The 13,601-nt window shown below is 36.6% G+C and overlaps 1 protein-coding gene and 1 pseudogene across 2 annotated transcripts; one reads left to right on the top strand and one right to left on the bottom strand.

Moving 5' to 3' along the window:
• Positions 1–205: 205 nt before the first annotated feature.
• LOC132175999 (pentatricopeptide repeat-containing protein At1g08070, chloroplastic pseudogene) lies at positions 206–2,388 on the bottom strand (annotated as a pseudogene).
• Positions 2,389–5,027: 2,639 nt separating this feature from the next.
• Positions 5,028–11,659, top strand: LOC132175719 (ABC transporter A family member 2). 2 transcript variants are annotated; one of them, XM_059587741.2, is made up of 16 exons: positions 5,028–5,674; positions 6,318–6,549; positions 6,676–6,845; positions 6,945–7,130; positions 7,270–7,365; positions 7,445–7,645; positions 7,844–8,003; positions 8,110–8,336; positions 8,910–9,027; positions 9,128–9,204; positions 9,333–9,422; positions 9,604–9,747; positions 9,831–10,151; positions 10,234–10,314; positions 10,995–11,171; positions 11,301–11,659. In XM_059587741.2, the coding sequence occupies exons 1-16, from the start codon at positions 5,306–5,308 to the stop codon at positions 11,562–11,564; spliced, it is 2,913 nt and encodes a 970-aa protein (XP_059443724.2). In that variant the 5' UTR covers positions 5,028–5,305; the 3' UTR covers positions 11,565–11,659. The 2 variants fall into 2 exon arrangements, with proteins under 2 accessions (XP_059443724.2, XP_059443723.2); XM_059587740.2 differs by having other exon boundaries at positions 6,676–7,130.
• Positions 11,660–13,601: the final 1,942 nt, after the last annotated feature.

Raw genomic sequence — 13,601 nt, 5'->3', positions numbered from 1 at the left:
GTTCCAGTATGTAAGTTCTACCGTTGACATTTGCGAGAAACATAGATATAATATTAACAAAAAAATAAAAAATAAAAAAATTGCCCCAATTAGATGATGGAGCAATCCATTGCTTTCGTATGCTTTGTAAAATTCCTAGAAACCATCTAATCTGAAGCCACCACGCCAAATCAGCCCAAAATTAGAAAAGGTAATTCAGCTTTGCAAATGATTTCCATGAGGTTGTTTCCACAATTAACCAAAAATTTGATAAGTTTGAATACTATCACAAATATGTCTTGAAAGGCCAGGCAACTGGAAAATTCCAGTCTTTTCAGTGCATTATTGCCATTTAAATCAAGATACAACATAAGAAAGAAAACAGGTTACCGTAACTTTTCTCAAACATCTTTCCTTTTGTTTGGACCACAAGAAAGAGAGAAGGATGTCCAAGCCCAAGCTGAGATTTAAACTGAGGTCTGTGGTAATAAGCTCCACCGTACTTCTCCAACTGTGTTAGCAGGCATTTACTGGTTTCTACTATGAACATCATCAAAATTCTAAGTCAGAATTTAAATTATAACTTGCCGTAGTCAACTGCATCGCCAGCCCATCAACAATGCGATAAACCTCATTAGATCTAGCATGGGATGTGTCGCCAACTAAAAACTTATGCACTTTATTATCCATTTCTATCCAACTACATGCAGTGGTTTTCTGCACTCTGTTAATTTTCATCAAATTCCGCACCCTCAAGGATTCTTGCCATCTGCCGGCACTTGCATATATGTTCGAAAGAAGGACATAGTTCCCAGAGTTCTCAGGCTCGAGCGCTAGTAACTTCTTGACTGAGAGCTCTGCAAGCTTTGCATTTGAATGGATTCTAGAAGCACTGAGTAAGGTGCCCCATATCACAACATTAGGCTCCACTTCCATTATACATATGAACTCATAGGCCTCTTTCAGTCTCCCAGATCTACAAAAGAGGTCAACAATACAAGCATAATGTTCTATAGTTGGTGTAATATCATAATCCATTTTCATGCTTCTGAAAAACTCAAGCCCCAGTTCAACAAGGCCTGCATGGGTGCAAGCAGTCAATACCCCCACAAAGGTAATATCATCCGGTATAACTCTAATTTCTTTCATTTTCTCATAAAGATTAATCGCATCTTCAGCAAAACCATTGGCTGCCAGACCTGCAATCAATGAATTCCAAGTAACAACATCTTTGTGAGGCATCTTATTGAATATTTGACGAGCTTTACTAATATTCCCGCACTTGGAGTACATATCCAATAGTGCAGAGGCCACATAAACATTGAAGATAAAACCTCGACTCTCTACATAGTTGCCGATGCGCTCACCAGCTCCCACTGAGCCCAATTGAGAGCAAGCAGATAGAACACTAACAAGTGCAACATCATTAGGTTCAATTGGTTCATTTTTCATGATTTCAAAGAGCTCCAAGGCCTCACTCGATTTCCCATTTTGGGCATAACCAGCAATCATGGCACTCCAAGTAACAACATCTCTTCTATCCATGCAGTCAAACTCATGACGTGCATCTTCAATAGCCCCACATTTCACATACATTTCCAACAATGCAGTAGATACTATCATATTCAAATGAAAATTGTTCTCGTCAATAAACTTCTTAACTCTCAACCCCGTTTCCAAATCCCTAAGCTTAGCACATATAGAGAGCACAGTGGTTACACTGATTTCATTGGGGCTACATCCCTCAGCCTGCATCCTCTCGAAAATACTCAAACCCTCATGATAATACCCATTGTTTGCATAGCAAGAAATCATAGAATTCCACGAAACAACAGTTCTCTCGGACATCTCATCAAACAGCCGCCGTGCTGCTATAACATCACCAGACTTGGAATACCCGGAAATCAAACAATTATAACAGATCGGATCCTTCATAAAAATCCCATCAAAAACTTTCTTTGCTGATTCTATATCACACGTTTTAGCATAAAAATCCATCAAAGGAGTCTGAACAAAAACATCCGAACTGAACCCACATTTTACGACCAATGAATGAATTTCTTTCGCTAATTCAACAGCCAACAAAGAAGTGCACGACTTTATAACGGGTGCAACTGTGGAACCTACCACCCGGGTACCTCTACCATGCATCAAAACAAACGCTTCTAAAGCGTTTTTGTTCAATGAAAGCTTGGAGTATGTTGAAATAAGGTTATTATAAAGAACTTGATTTGGGTGAGGAATCTTATCAAACACGTTGCGAGCATAGACGACAATAGACAAACGAAGTAAACCCTAAACGAAATCTGTAGTAAGAGTAGGATAATTTATGACAATCAGGGCGTGAACCTGCTCGATTTGTTTTATGTGCAGGGTCGAGTGAAGTAGATTTAACAAATGGCGTTCCATTTCCATATATTTGGGTACAAATGTTATTGCATCTATGTGTACTCAAGGGCCTTGAACAAAAAAGAGTAGCAGCATTTATCAAGAGCAGAACGAAGGGTTTGGCATATGCCTCTTGCCTCTTGGGCTATAGGCTATTGGAAGCTAGCCGTTGATAGTGGCGGGAATTACTAAAAGGTAAAGAGAAGAGTATTCGTACCCCTCAACTACCATCCCTCTCCATGTTCCTCGCATTATTCATCGAGTTAACATCCTCTGCTACTAAAATCAGTCATTCCTCGTACTATTCATCGAGTTAACATCCTTGCTACTAAAATTTGTCACACGGTTAAGAGCGGTGGTTTAATAGCCCAATAAAAATTTTAAGTAGTTAAGGCATCTATCAGAGCATGGGTTCGAATATTTATAGCAGATAATCTCTACATATGCTTATTAGTATTAGCTACTGGTCCAAACCTTTGGGTTATGGATGTAAAATTTATCCCAGCTTTCGAGTCGAGGAGGATGAGTATCAGCTTGTGGATTTTGCTCTCAAGGCCGAGAAAAAAGTATCGGCTTGGGGGTTTTGCTTTTAAGGCCGAGGAATAAGCGCTACCTATGCATTAGATGGTGTCTGTTTGATGCAGATCTTAGTTTTCAACCTGATATTTAGTCATAGGTTAGCGGATGCTGTGTTTTGGTTGATTTGGTCTGTTGTTGATGACTGTATCTTTAGCTTCGGCTATGATTTACTTTAGAACTTTTTGCTCTGTTTGTAAGAGCTTTAGGCTCGCAACTTTTATCAATGAATGAGTATGATATGTTTCAAAAAAAAAATATATATTAGTATTAGCCGTCTTAAATTTTTATTGATATCCTGGTGGGACTGAGTCAGATTATGGTTCAATCGAACTTAAGAGAGCACATGCGGTTCTCCTTACCCTTTTGCTTAAATTTTTTTTTAAAAAAATGTCAATGTCCCTTTTAAGGGAGGGAAAAATATAAAAATGAATCAAATGATGGAAACAAATTTTCAATGAAATAAAAATATTCTTATAAATTAGAAGAAAAAAACTTAAAACTTAAAACTAAAATTTAAATGGTGCAGCCAACTGTTATAAACTAAAATTAAAATTAAATTTGAAAACAAATGGGGTGGCCCTAAGGTCATAGCGTGGTTTAGGCACTTCACTTGGTCAAAGGGTGATTTTTTTTTTTTTTTTAAATAATAATAAAGTTTAGGATGTCCGACTACTTACTTAAACTGTTAAACAAATAAGTTTTAAATAAGATCTCTGTTTAAATTATTAGTAATTCAAACAGCTAATTATTGCGATAAGGACATGGTATTCATCAACAAGTTAGCCACCCATTCAAGGGTTTTGAAAAAAGAGTAATATTATAAAGAGAAATAAAGTCCTTCTAAATATAACGTGACTTGACTTTTAAAATTATAATTCAATTTAAAATTATATTATTAAATTTTAATTTATTAATAATTTTAAAAGTCAAATTACATTCTAACTGGAAATAGCATTACTTTTAAAAAAGTATTTGGTTACCAACTTCCGAGAAAATGCAGGGCGCCAACCAATAAGCTAAAAAGATTATTCAATCCTCTGTTAATACACATTTGTAAACTTAGTGATGCCACTAATTCAACCCACATAATCGACAGCAAAATCTCCGAAAGCTTTCCCCAATAAAATGATCATGCCACGTCATAGCTTGCCTAGATTTCCAGGTTTTGAGTCTTTTGACCCACCACGGCACATTATTTAGTGCCAGTGCAATCCGGATGACCAATTTGCCCTTCATCCTCTGCAACTTAATTGACGAAAGTACCCTTTTACATGTGAAAGTTCACATTGCCCCGAAATGAACCTCCTTTTTCATCGATCTGAACATAAAAAATCACGTCTCATTAATGGGTCCTTATGGTGACTTGGTGAGCTATTTGATGCTGGTTGACAATTTCCATAAAAGGAGAATTATATAATTACACGTCTTTCTCTTAGAGTGGCGTGTTTTAAAAACGCACAATTTTATAGTTTGGACCGCTGTTTTATCGTTATGTTTTCATTAATTACATCTTCAAATTGTTATTTTTTCAAACAGTATTGTTTGAAATTGAAGGACTCAATAAATGCCCACTTGGCCACTTAAGTTAAGAAGAAGGCCTACAACTCATATCAAGCCTAATAAGTCTTTGACCCGACGTGCTTAAGCCACCATGACCCCTCTAACACACCCCATAAAACTCTAAGTCTTCAAAGGCTCTATATGCATGTATATAAATTTAAGATACACAATTTTACTTACATATTGTCATTGATACTCTCAATATTATCAATGGTACTCTCCTTTTCACTATCTTGGGGTTGTATTTGGTAAATCATTTCATCATCTCAACACTATTCACACACCATTTTTCCAAAAAAATTAACAACAAAATTTTTATTTTTATTTTTTTTTTCATTTCTTATATCACATCATTCACTTTTTTTATTATTATTCAAATAAAAAAAATCACTATAAAATAAATTTTTTTACATTTCAATACAAAAAATTTAAAACTTTCTACCACGTCACTTGAGCTTCAATAACAAAAGCAAAACGTGTGGTTTGCCAAACACAAGCTTTAAACGAGCAGGCACCGATAGGCCAGCTACTTCCCGGAAGGTGGGAGCTTTTCAGATTCCGGGAATTCCTGTAGCGAGTCAACTTGTCTAAACAACGAACGTAGTGGCATACCTGTAATTCCCTTAAAAACCAGCCCCAATTCCCCTACCACCAACCTTCCATAAGGAACACAAAACCGCGCCTTTTCCAACGCTCTCCTCTTCTTGGATCCCCGGTATAAATTCCAGCCCATAACGTTCCAACTTCCAATTTCCCCTCCAAAAAAAACGAATTCTTGAAAGCCAAAACCCGTGAAAGCATGAACTTACGGCGCGGTTTTCTGCTGCTCTGGCAGCAATACGCCGCGCTTCTAAAGAAGAACCTCCTGCTGTCGTGGCGGAACAAGACGGGGACATTCATGCAGCTCTTCTCGTCCTTCTTCTTCATGTTCCTCATCTTCGCCATCCAGAAGGCCATCGAGGCTCGCTTTTCCACCTCCACGGCCTATAAGAGCGTGACGGACCCTAAGCCCCTGCTCTTGCCGCCGATCCCGCCATGCGAGGACAAGTTCTACACCAAGCTCCCCTGCTACGACTTTCTGTGGAGCGGGAATGCGAGCCCCGCGGCTCGGAGGATTGTGACCAACATCATGGCCAATAACCCTGGCAGGCCGATTCCGGAGAGCAAGGTAGGTGGTTCTGTTTGGTTGCTGAGAAAAGGAAAAGGAAATGGAAGTGAAATAGTTGAGAATTGCGTGTTTTAAAGCTTTGGTGTTAAGATAAAAAGTGGATTTTATTGAGATTTAATCGTGTTTTGTATGCGGAGAAACCGATCGAAAAGAGAATTTCGAGTGCTTTGGTTGTGAAAGTTTTGGAGTTTTTTTTTTTGGCTTTAAATTCATTGGAAAAAGAAATTTTAATACTGACTGAGCCAGTTGATCGTTAGGAAAATAAATAAAGGAAACAAAGAATTTTGAGTCTCGTTGGTGGAAAAAAAAAGTACAATTATCGAATTGAAAATCAAGAGAGTTGACCAGCCAGATGCGAATAGTTTAAATTGATTTGAGTTTTTTAAAAAAAAACAAAAAATTTGTTTGGTTGCTGAGAACCCCATGGAAAGGAAAGAGCAAATGAAAATTGTTCAGTCCTATCCTTTTGCTGTGGTACGAGTGGAAATTTGAATTCTCGTTTGAAATTGGTCCTAAATTTAATAAATACAAAATCTTGGGTTTGGTTAGTTGAGGAGGGTGGACGAAAAAGGAAGGATTTTAGGATGATTCAGAATGGGAAATTATGGTGTACCCATTTTCAATGTGCCTATTGATTATTCAGGTTCAATCATTTGGAACGCCGACTGAAGTAGATGCATGGCTTCTTAGTAATCCGATGAGGTGCCCAGGAGCTTTGCATTTTGTAGAAAGAAATGCTACTGTAATTAGCTACGGCATACAGACTAATTCAACTCCAGCTTCAGTGCGAGGGAATTATGAAGATCCCACATTTAAATTTCAAATACCACTTCAAATTGCCGCAGAGCGTGAGATTGCAAGATATCTAATTGGAGGTATTAAATTCTAGTTCTTGTTTTCTGTCGTCTTGTTTGGAATTTTCTAGTCACGTGATTTTATATGTGATCTCCGTTTCTGCAATTGAATAAATGTACCACTATTTGATGACTCTGCATGTTCAGACCCAAGCTTTAGCTGGAATGTGGGGTTCAAGGAATTCGCACACCCTGCAGTGCAAACTTTCTCTGCGGTGGCTGCTGCAGGACCAACCTTTTTCCTTGCAGCTGTCATGTTCTCTTTTGTGATTCAAATCAGTTCTTTGATCACAGAGAAAGAGCTTAAACTTCGCCAGGTATTGACCTTCTGCAATCTAAAGTTAAAAAATAGGATTGACATTGCCGTCCCTTCACAGAATTGTTCCATTTTTCATTTTTGGTTTTTATCCCCACAGGCAATGAATATGATGGGTCTTTATGATTCTGCCTACTGGCTCTCATGGCTCACATGGGAGGGATTTCTTACGCTTCTCTCCTCGCTTTTCTTAGTTCTCTTCGGCATGATGTTTCAGTTTGATTTTTTCTTGAACAACAGTTTTGCGGTTGTGTACCTTGTGTTCTTTCTTTTCCAACTCAATATGGTAAGAGTATATCCTGGAAGTCATATAGGTCATTGTTTTACTTTATGTTTATTCATGATGATTTTGGTTCTTAATTAAGCCAGCCATTTTAAATAGTCACCTTGATCTGTCTAACTGTCTTTCTAACTTTTGATGCTAGATTGGCTTTGCCTTCATGTTGTCATCCTTCATTAACAAGTCATCTTCATCCACGACAGTGGGTTTCTCCATATTTATTGTTGGCTTTATGACGCAGGCAAGATTCCCTTGCTAAATCTCTATGATAGGAGTTATCGGTTCACTTGTACTAATAAGTTTCTATTTTGTCCTTGCAGCTTGTTACAATATTTGGATTTCCCTACCGTCACAACTTCTCTAGTAACATAAGAGCTATCTGGTCGTTGTTCCCTCCTAATCTTCTTGCTCAAGCTCTAAATCTGCTTGCTGATGCAACTTCAACCCCTCAAGATGTTGGGGTGAGCTGGAGTAGGCGGGCCAAGTGCGCACCAAATGATACGGAGTGTGTGATAACGATTGTATGTGAAGTCTTCGAGCTCAAAACCCAATATTGACAATACATAGATCACTATATACATTCTAGTGAAAAATTGCTTATGACACCTTCCTTCCTCTATGTCTCCCTTTTGTATGCCTTATTCTTTTTCTCTCTTTACGTTACTCGAAACTGAATCACTTCCATTTTAGTTATTTTGCGTTTATTGTATTCTTGACAGGATGATATTTACAAATGGCTTGTTGCTACATTTTTGCTGTGGTTTGTATTGGCTATCTACTTTGACAATATAATCCCAAATGCATCTGGTGTGAGAAAATCATTGTTTTACTTCCTAAACCCTTGGTATTGGATGGGGAAAGGTGGAAGCAAAGTGAAAGGTAATTCAGTTTGATCTTCACTCTGTGCTCATGAGTTCTCCCCTTGCCTGGAATTATGACTGATGCCCCCCCCCCCCCCCCCCCCTCTCTCTCTCTCTCATCATAGAGGGTGGCATTTGTAGTTGCATAGGTTCTGTCCCGCAGCAGCAGCATATTACTCCAGATGATGGAGATGTCCTTGAAGAAGAAAGCATAGTAAAACATCAAACACAGGAACGCATGGTTGATCCAAATGTTGCTGTTCAGATACGTGGTCTTACAAAGACATATCCTGGGAATCGGCAGTGTGGTTTCTGTAAATGCAAGAAGACTCCACCTTACCATGCCCTTAGGGTAAGGACCTCTTTCCAACTTTAGTTTTGGCCAAGTTGAGGGAATCAAAGTAAGCTTTGTTTTTTTCATATCTATCTAATCATGTAGTTGCTATAAGTTGGTGGAGGATCCTAGTGATGGATGGTTCATAATGACGATGGTTTTATGAAATTGACCTAATCAGATATCTTATCTGTTCAATGTACATGCTTCTGTTTTTCCACCTTTAACTCTTTCATTCTTAGTTTATATATCAGTCAGCGCAGGCAGAGCTGCGTAGACTACATACATAGATTATGAGTACCAATCAATATATTGATTCTTGGCCTATGGGGTTGTCGTGGAGAATCTATAGTGGTGGATCCTGCTATCCATCACTCTGGTAGTTATACATTAGGTGTCTTGAGGAGCATTTATTCTCCCCCAGATTTATGTTCTTTTTTGTATCACTATCATCAATTATTTTTTTCTTCTCAGTTTTTTTTTTTTTTGTCATCAAGCATCATTAGGCATAAGATGACCATAATGATGCTGCCGTGGGTAGTATTTATGTTTTTATGGATTTAACTCTGCTTATTTGCAACTTTCCTTCAGGGCTTATGGGTGAACTTTGCAAAAGATCAGTTATTTTGTCTTCTTGGACCTAACGGAGCTGGAAAAACTACGGCAATTAATTGTTTGACTGGCATTACACCAGTGACTGGTGGAGATGGTGATTCTCTCTCTCTCTCTCTCTCTCTCTCTCTCTCTCAGCTTATCCTGTTGAAATGAAGTCAGGAAGGATGTAACAACCGAATCTGTGTTGTTAACAGCAATAATTTATGGAAATTCAATCCGAAGTGCAGTTGGCATGTCAAACATTCGAAGAATTATAGGAGTTTGTCCCCAGGTGACCTCTACGTGTGTCTGTTCACAAATGTTGATTGCCACATGTTGTCAATTATATATAACATTATTTTCAATATCAATGACCCAGAAAAGTTGTGTGCTAATCTTGAATTTTGCATCTTTCAATAGTTTGATATCCTTTGGGATGCATTGTCTGGTCAAGAGCACCTTCACCTCTTTGCTAGTATCAAAGGCCTACCCCCTGCTTCTATTAAATTGGTATGTAATATGCAAGCAAAATGGTGTATCACCTACTTTCTCCTTACCTGTTTCTGAAGATTCAAAACATACTCTATGATCCCAGACGGAGTATCCTATTGCATTTACTTGTGATGATGATAATTTATTGTTGATGCTCATTTTCATTCTTCTTAAGATTAACAATTCTTCTCAATTGCAGGTTTCTCAGAATTCATTGGCAGAGGTGAGACTCACTGAGGCGGCCAAAATGAGAGCTGGGAGTTACAGTGGAGGAATGAAACGTCGCCTCAGTGTTGCAATAGCCCTTATTGGCGATCCAAAATTAGTCATTTTGGATGAGCCGGTACGCAGATAGGAATATTGTTACTCAGATATTTATTTACTTGATATATTTATGAGAAGTTTCAATTTCCCCTTGACCGGCAGACAACTGGCATGGATCCAATAACGAGGAGACATGTATGGGACATAATAAATGATGCAAAGAAAGGTCGGGCCATTGTCCTAACAACACATTCAATGGAAGAAGCTGATATTTTAAGTGACCGCATAGGAATCATGGCCAAGGGTAGGCTTCGCTGCATTGGAACCTCTATCAGGTTGAAGTCACGGTTTGGCACTGGTTTCATTGCTAATGTTAGCTTCCTTGGAAGCAATAATGGACAAACTCCACAGACTAATTCTCCTCCCGACAGAGCTGCAGTTTCTACAATTCATCAAGAGGCTGTGAAGCAGTTTTTTAAAGATGTATGTGAAACAAGTAAATTGATTAAAGTGTTTCATAAACATAAAAAGAGGTTGGTTTCTGACTAGGGGAATGTTTTGACAGCGATTGGATGTAGTACCAAAAGAGGAGAATAAAGCCTTTTTTACTTTCGTGATTCCTCATGATAGAGAGGCGCTTTTGACGGTATGGATCTTTTATCTTGTATTTTGTTTTCGATTCTATTACATCTGTCCTTTGTGATCTTTATAAATCCTAGCTTTGGGTCAGAACCTTAGCAGTAGGGATATGGATTTAGTATCTGGAGCAGTATTGCATTTCCACAGATGCAGTCAAAATTCTGAACCTTCAATCACATAATAGCATTGCCTTCATAATACAATTGGTAAACATTAATGATATTAAGTCTGTGCATGACTAAATCAGCATTCTTTGAAACGATACGCATACCGAGTCATTGGAAAGTTCTGGAAATACTTCTGGAAAGTTCTCATTGCCAATTTTGTTGCTCAAACTTTCAGAAATGTACAGAATTTTCATCATTACTAAAATAACGAAGTTATGTCATTTATAGTTTTCCTTCTTATTGTGTATGGAAAATACCATTTCTACATGATTTGGTAACTTCAACAGTTTCCATTATAGTTTCTGATGAAATGTTTTTAGGCTCAAGCAATAACAAGCCCTTATATTTTTCCATTCATTGGATTACCTTCTTATATGTTAATCTTTATCTATTAGAATAAGTTAGAAACAGTTATACTAATCAATTTTTGGTTTACTACTCATCATGTCTTTTTTCTTTTGTTTTGTTTTGTTTTTTAACATTTGCCAGTTTTTTCTTTGGTACTCCTAATCCTAAACAGAAATTTTTCGAGGAGCTCCAAGATAGAGAAAAGGAATTTGGTATATCAGACATCCAACTGGGTCTTACAACACTGGAAGAAGTTTTCTTGAATATTGCAAGGCAGGCTGAGCTGGAGAGTGCGGCAGCTGAAGGGCGGTTGGCAACTTTGACTTTAACGTCTGGAGCTGCAGTTTCGGTAAGTGGATTTTTTTTTTTTTTTTTTTTTCATTTATTGTATTTTTTGGATAGCAAGTACATAAGAGGAAAAACTTAAAAAGTCATTTATGTGCACTCCCCCATCTTATCTCTTACAATAATTGCACAGATACCTATGGGAGCCAGGTTTGTGGGAATTCCTGGAACAGAATCTGAAGAGCATCCTAGAGGCATTATGGTAGAAGTGTACTGGGAGCAAGATGATTCTGGAGCCCTTTGTATTTCTGGCCACTCAACTGAGATTCCAGTCCCCCCCAATGTTCAGCCAATGCCTTCAACAGTGACTTCTCAAAGAAATTTCTTCGGCCGGTCCGGACTTGTTCATGGAGTTGTATTTGATCCAAACCAAATGAACATTACTGAAAATCAATGAACATTTACTTTCGAGTTGTATACATGTATACTAGAACATTGAAAAACTTTACGTGATTTTGCTATATACCTCAATGATTGATTTATATATTTTTACATTGTTATGTAAACTTCTTTTCTTAGTTCAGCCAAATCCTTGTGTTAATAAAGGTTATAATATTATCTGTTAAATTTGTGGGTCTAATTCCAATGCATAGTTGATTGCCGTTGCTCTTAAGGGCTTCTTGTTGGATATTTTCTCTTTCGGAGTAATGCCATAAAAAAAACTTTTATTTTACTTGTATCTCAATTAACCCTTAGATTGTGAGGTAGCTAATTCAAACTGTTATGTTAACATTGTGAGATAATTGTAGAATAAAAATATGATATATAACATTACTCTTTAACAAGAGCAGATTTGCAAAGTAACCACAAATATCCTACAATGTTGACGTAGCAACTCTAACTAATTTTTGAATCAATTTTTGTTTTTTTTTTTTTTTTTAAAAAAAAAATCAATCAATCTAATAAATTGATTCCTAGGAACCAATCTAATAAATTGCCTAAGTGTTTAGAATGTGAGAAACACTTTTTTTTTTTTTTTTTCAATAACATGCGCTTCTCACATGCTTTAAAAATACATGTCAACTTTATTGTACTGATTTGTAGAAATTTAGTTACAAACCAGTTCGTAACTATTAAAGTGAAGTTACTTACAAAAATAAAAAACGACATTAAAAGGAGAAAGAAAAAAAAAAAAAAAAAAACATATTTGCTACGACTTCGATTACTTTCTATAAAGAATGTATGTATACACAGTGGCGGAGAGAAGATGGGGCGACCTGGGGGCGGTCGCCCTTGGTAAAAAAAAATTAAAAAAAATTTTTTAAGTAATTTTTTGGCATAAATTGTTTACTGCCCCAGGTAAAAAAAAAAAAAAAAAAAAAAAAACCTCCTCCATCTGTTTCTGTTTCTTGGTTTCACATTAAAAAAAAAAAAGTCAAGAAATTTAATGTTTATTTATCAATATTTGGCATTTTCTTGTCATAATCCAAGTACCCAACCGAGTAAGTTGAGAGTAAAGCTTATAATTAAAGCCATTAACGCCTTGATTTGTCTTTGTTATAATTTAAGCTTTTTAATTGAGATATATCTCTCATTTTCATCATTTTGTTTATCTTATTCTAAAACAATATTGCTATTTTTTTTTTTTGTTTGGTGTGTTTTTTATACTTCGAGATTTTGTCAAGCATCAATGAGTTTCAGAAGATTATTGCCAATCTTAGATTTGTTCTTTTTATTAATTCATTTTAGGCTAATAGCTATCGGAATATGCTAATAATTTTATTATAATATCATTAGAGTATGAGAAGTAAACAATTATTAAAACAATACTTCGTAACAAAATGGAAGATGAATTTCTTGAAGATAATTTACTTGTCTACATTGAAAGGGAAATTGCTGAAAGCTTCGATTCAGATTTGATACTTGATGATTTTGTTTTTCTAAGACCGCATAGAATGCAATTTTAGGCACTTTGTATTTTGTATTTTCATTTACTTTTGTACTAGTGCCTACATGGTAACTAATATTATAATAAAAATACTTTTGTGATACATATATTGTGGTATAATTTTTTTTTTTATTGTATTTATCATATTATAATAAAAATATAATATATAAAGAAAAAAAAATTTTATCATTATATTTTATTATTTTATTGACGCCCCCGGTAGAATTAAGTCCTGTATCCGCCACTGTGTATACAAATATCTAAACAAAGTTCCCCAGGAGAAAAGGAGAATAGAAAAACAAATACACGATGAGATGGTAACAACAACATGATCAGATTCAGCTGCATGCAAATCCATAGAGGAAGCCTACTATCAATACCAATTCTGAGATCCAAGTAACATGAAATTATCGATGAACAAATCGGACGGTCACGACAACACGTTGAATGCCTGCGCCCCACGGGCAACCTTGATGAAAACATCCTCCAATGTGGTGTCAGCCAGACCCCATGCAAATACTATGAACCTGCTTTTTGCATTCTCCA

Source organism: Corylus avellana, chromosome 3 (genome assembly GCF_965113065.1).
Source record: "Corylus avellana chromosome 3, dhCorAvel1.hap1.2, whole genome shotgun sequence".
NCBI classification, from domain to species: Eukaryota; Viridiplantae; Streptophyta; class Magnoliopsida; order Fagales; family Betulaceae; genus Corylus; species Corylus avellana.
The sequence above is the reverse complement of the archived record's forward strand: the minus strand, read 5'-3'. Positions and strand labels throughout refer to the sequence as shown.